This window comes from Sardina pilchardus, chromosome 18 (assembly GCF_963854185.1).
Source record: "Sardina pilchardus chromosome 18, fSarPil1.1, whole genome shotgun sequence".
NCBI lineage: Eukaryota > Metazoa > Chordata > Actinopteri > Clupeiformes > Clupeidae > Sardina > Sardina pilchardus.
Window position 1 is genome coordinate 14,748,632 of NC_085011.1, and position 5,734 is coordinate 14,754,365.

At 40.0% G+C, this 5,734-nt stretch overlaps 1 protein-coding gene across 1 annotated transcript; it reads left to right on the forward strand.

Annotated features, from left to right (window-relative positions):
• The first annotated feature begins 1,315 nt into the window (after positions 1-1,315).
• Positions 1,316-5,220, forward strand: rgra (retinal G protein coupled receptor a). Its single transcript, XM_062519787.1, has 7 exons — positions 1,316-1,635; positions 1,916-2,072; positions 2,693-2,814; positions 3,574-3,727; positions 4,034-4,151; positions 4,792-4,905; positions 5,038-5,220. Exons 1-7 carry the CDS (start codon positions 1,557-1,559, stop codon positions 5,179-5,181), a joined length of 888 nt encoding a protein of 295 aa, XP_062375771.1. The 5' UTR covers positions 1,316-1,556; the 3' UTR covers positions 5,182-5,220.
• The last annotated feature ends 514 nt before the right edge of the window (positions 5,221-5,734 follow it).

Consider the following 5,734-nt stretch of genomic DNA (forward strand, 5'->3'; position numbering starts at 1 on the left):
ACCTCTGTGTATGAAATGCGCTATATAAATAAACTTGACTTGACTTGAAATGGTATGCTCCGTTGGTGCTTTTTACTGGAATAAAGACTGAATGATGCATCATCAACAAGCATAATGTTTTCCTGACACACATCCTTGTTTTTTTTGTAAATACCCAACATACTTCAGATATGTCACAATATACTTTACCTATACTGACAGTATTTAAGAATCCATCCAGGGGCATGAAACTGAGAAAATCAAGAGTTATTCAAGGCATTATTCAAAAGGTACATTTAGTTAATCATCCTTTGAATTTACTATGAGTCATATGACTGTGCAGTTCCCTAAACATCCCAATGACATTCCCCCCCATTCACAATCTCATAATCTGGTGGCTCAGGGAGACTTCCCTGAGACAATATGAGCCTTGTTTCGCTTCTAACTCTATGGTATGAAAAGCCGGCAATTAGGATTTTGTGATTTTATGTTCTCCTTTAAGAATGGATGTTACCATTTATTGGGTGTTGACGAGGGGGTTGAACATATTATGTCAATGAACATAACAAGTAATTTGTGTTTTAGATAATTCTTTAATAAATAGGCTATAGGCAAAAGCACTTAGACATATACATTTAGGCTACCTACTCATTTCAATTGCGCCTACATGTCAATTGTTAAGCCAATGTGCCTTTGACAGAAAATTCCTAGATGGATCAAATATTAGGCCTATATGAGTGTGTTGCTTATTACTTTCATATGTTGGTGCTTGGTGTGGTGCTTGGGAGACTGAGCTATTTTTCCACCAAGAGAGGAAGATGTGCTATTTTGGACAGATGATTAGGCTATAGGCCTACTTTGCTCAAATGTAGGCCTACTACTCCGGCTGCTTTCAAATTTCCTTTTCAGCTGCCAATTGTTCTTGACAGAGTAGGCTAAAGACCAAGAAAGGAGAACAATCCTTATTGTGGTCAACAGAAGTCAGTACAACACGTTTGTAAACACCCTTCACTAGACTTTCACAACATGATAACAATAAGTTAGGCTACTTTATCTTGTTTGGTTTTACTGCTTAGCCCAAAGTCTATGCAAGTCGCTTAGCCTACTTCAGTGAAAGTGCATTAAAACAGTTGGCAAGTAATTAAATTAATCCCTGATAAAAAAAAAAATGTTGGCCACATATGGATATGTAGTAATTCACACACCTGTTGTATGGTGGGCGTCAGAATATTTTTGGATGAAAGACCTACACGGTTCACACCGCCGCATCACGGTCGTGATCAGACAGACACAAAGGATTGTTGTGTAACTGACTATGCACACTGCGGCTGCATTGTGTAAATACGTATTAGGGAGCAATGGTTAGTGTTATGTTCATTAAGACATTCCTTAGCGGATTGAAGCAAAAAGGGGTGGGGGGCTTTACATAATTATGTAGGCCTACATGCTTTTTCACGTGAAATGGTCCTTTAAAAGAAGGCTGCGTTTGATCACTCATAGGCACATCCAGAGTGAGCGGACAGTGAGAAGTGGGCTGTGATTTCTTCACATATTTTTGTGACTAAATCGCATTGAAGATGGTGACTTCCTACCCCTTACCGGAGGGATTCTCCGATTTCGATGTGTTCTCTCTGGGATCTTGTCTTCTTGTAGAGGGTAAGTGATTGACAAACGTTGGATTTTAAGTGAAGCAGCGATTTCATAATGGGCGGCAGTACAGTAGCGGTCTGTCAGCTGATGCTAAGCGAACTGACATCTCCGCCACGAGTGATGTAACATTTCTGTTTTTAAAATATAGCCTACGTCTGGGCAGAAGATGTCACATTGCATGCCCGCAGTTTCTAAAGAGTGATAAACACTGCTAGGTTGTAGTGTATGGTGTTGTGTCTAAGCGAAGGTGGTCTGAATTTTGACTATTGCATACATTTCCTTTAAGGACTCCTGGGATTCTTCCTGAATGCCGTGACGGTTGTTGCATTCCTTAAAATTAAGGAATTGCGAACACCAAGTAATTTCCTCGTATTTAGTCTTGCCACGGCTGATATGGGAATATGTATGAATGCCACCATTGCTGCATTTTCCAGTTTTCTTAGGTAAGGTTGAAAGGTTGCCTTATCCTGTCAGTTGTTTTCTCCTTACATCAGCTGCACAATATGATTGATATGAACATTTCTGTATCGAGACATAGCCTACACTGATTTCAGTCACTAAAATGAGATACATAGCCTACAGCACTTTTTTTGTAGTAGCCTACACAATAGTAGGTAGGCTAGTGGGGCCCTCATTATATGAAATGGTTCTGAGCAATATTCTGTAAGAGGGCCCTGCATTTATTTAACAGATCTGCCAGCATAACAATATTGAAACAAATCAACTTGCTTGTTATTCCTTGCTTGTTATTCCTATAAGTAAAGCTAAAATCTGTTGACTATAGGCTACACATCTCAACAGGGACAACTGTGTTGTGACGTTGATAGTATGAGTAGCCTATCCTAATTGTCTGCTGTTGTAGGGTTAGACAAAGACTTTCTTTGAGAAGAGTAAATAAGACCACTGTGATGAATAAATTGCCAATTTATTTGAGTTATTTTGGAAGTGAATTGGTACAACAGGCAGCTGCCATAGGTTGATAAAATAATGTTGTGTGTAACATAATGATATATTTAAACTGTTAAATTAATGTCACTGATTTTGTTGTTGTTGAAAATCCTAGATATTGGCCCTATGGATCTGATGGATGTCAGACTCATGGCTTCCAGGGATTCGTCACTGCTCTTGCCAGTATCCACTTCATCGCTGCCATTGCCTGGGACAGATACCATCAGTATTGCACCAGTAAGAGTCATGACCAGTCATGTGACACGAGGACTTAGATGGAGAGGGAGAGGGAAAGGGGAGGAGGAGTTCCACAGCTTAAGGGCTGCTCTTTGACAGCAGTGGCAGCTGTCTGGACCACCCTATATCAAAAGAGGCCACCTGCTCCCATTCTGCAACTGTGTGTGACATGATGTAGCCCATGACGTCCCAGGGCCACTCTCCTATACCCAGCTGACAATGAATAGCTTCCCCACAGATTAACAGCCACACGTGGAACTGAAACCCATCCTTTGTGGGTTTTATTATGCTCAAAGGAAAACAGTGTTGCTATAATTTATCTGAGGATGTTATATGTTTATGTGGCTTAAACACCTACAACAACAACAACAACAACAACAACAACACAAATGATTTACATGAACAACTCTTAATAATGGAGGAGTGGTTTCCCCTGAACTGAACTATTTTAGAGCTCAACAACCAAACATTCAAAGGTCACTGCAAAGTGCTGTCCCTCAGCTACATCCTAAGTGACATATAGACTTATCGATTGTTATCCCTTTGATGTAATTGATTGAATCTATGAGGTCACATTTGTTTTTCAATGTACAGGCACTGGTAGAAAGGCCAACATGTGTCCTCAGAGCATATTGCATGAGAGCTGCAGAACTTATAAACGAATTTAGAGCAAAATGACAAAAAAAAATAATTCTGCTTGAGCATGGTGACCTAAAAAATGAATGCAGTAAATAGTAAAGTCCGTCTTTCTATTTTAAGGAACTAAATTGCAGTGGAGCAGTGCCATCAGTCTGGTGGTCTTCATTTGGCTCTTCACTGCCTTCTGGTCCGCCATGCCTCTGATCGGTTGGGGAGAGTATGACTATGAACCCCTGAGGACCTGCTGCACTCTGGACTACACCAAGGGAGACAGGTATTCAGTAGCCTAGTCACTATTTAGACAATCCCTAAACACATCCCTCTCTTCCTTAGCACTACATGATGAAGCTCTAAAGATTTGTTGTGAGTGAGATGAGATGAGATTTTTTTGTGTAAGCGAGTCTGTTAGTGGATACTGCATGTGTTGTCACTGTTGACACTGCCTGACATTTCTTTGGTCTCATAACAAAGTTAGCTTGAACATTTTCTTATTGGCCTTAATTGTTATGCATGTATCATTCTCTCACATTTCAGTGAAATGTCACCACTGAACATTCTTCTTTGTCTTTATATCTACCAGGAATTACGTCTCTTACTTGATCCCTATGGCTATCTTCAACATGGGTATTCAGGCCTTCGTTGTTATGTCCTCCTACCAGTCCATTGACAAGAAATTTAAGAAGACTGGTCAGCCCAGGGTGAGTCTTCTTGCATATGTTTTGCATCAGACTAGCTACATGGAATCAATGGCTCTCAAACATGCCATGTTGCATAAGTTATTATTCACGCTCCCTGAGCAGGACTGGGGTTTGTGCCTGAGAGCACAAAGGCGTGTGTGCTCCTGATGCAAACTACTTTTCATTGGGGCAGAACTCTTACGTAACCCGTAAATATAATCATACACTCACTGGCAAGTACTTCAAGCCCACTGTTGCTCCTATGCTTCCAAACAGTCAGAAGAAAAAAATAACTATCCTTTTCTCATCACCAGGAAAGCCATTAGCCTGGTTTGTTACCAGGAGAATATAAACCACTGCATTAGCATAAAACACATCTGATATGTATGGATTTGGTGATAACATGATAATGGGGATATTTTATAAGGTGGTTAATGCTTTTGTACACGTGTTCTTTCACATGTGTGTGGTTCTACTTTATGTCTTTGTTTATTCTAAAAGATTATAAAATTACTGTAAGCAGATCATATTTCTCCCATTTCATTTGTTATCCTTTGCATGTGACTGGGATGTCACATGTATGCAGATCTCATGACCATAACTATCTTTGTCCCTTTGTGTGTGTGTGTGTGTGTGTGTGTGTGTGTGTGTGTGTGTGCAGTTCAATGCTAACACTCCTCTGAAGACCATGCTTCTCTGCTGGGGCCCATATGGAGTTCTGGCTTTCTATGCTGCCGTTGAGAATGCTACCCTGGTATCACCTAAACTGAGAATGGTGAGAGCATACTACTTTTCTATTCAAAGATCCTTTGCTAAGGCTACCATGGAAGTAATAACAGAAACATGTTTTGTATTGTTTTGTCTTGGGTATGTTCACTAATGTTTTTCTGTTTTTTTTGTTTTGCAGATGGCTCCCATCCTGGCTAAGACCTCCCCAATGTTCAATGTCTTCTTGTATGCCCTCGGTAATGAGAACTACAGAGGAGGAATCTGGCAGTTGCTCACTGGGCAAAGGATGGAAGTGCCTCAAATTGAGAATAAGTCCAAATAAATAATTAATTCATTATTCACACCTACATCTATGTCCTGTATTTTGTGACAGGTATGACCCACATCTGTTTTTTTCTTTGATGTTTTTGTGATTTTCGTCTTGGTTGAACCGTTGCATAGTCACTTCGTTGTGTGGTGTGGTATCTCACATCATTGTCTGTGTGTGATTGTATGTGGGTTTTGCAAGGTTGTGGTCGGTATGAGATCCTAAAAGGATATAATCTTTTTAGCAATGCCAGGGCTTTTTATCAACCACTCATTATAACTGCACAATTTCTGAGGCCACCCTCTCACAAGATGCAAAATAGGTTATAGAATAGAATAGAGATTTATTGTCATTGCACAGTAATACAATGAAATCTAGTGCACTTACGTACTGAAAAAAAGAGGTAGCACAATGTAGTCAGTAAGAAAATACATCCTCATCTCAGTCATTCAATACATTCATGTCGTCATACACGACCACACCATCAACTCAGTGCCATTTTATGCAAAGTAGTGCAAGATAATAAAAAATAAGTTCAGTGCAATGGGTTTGTTTCCAGGTCAGAGTT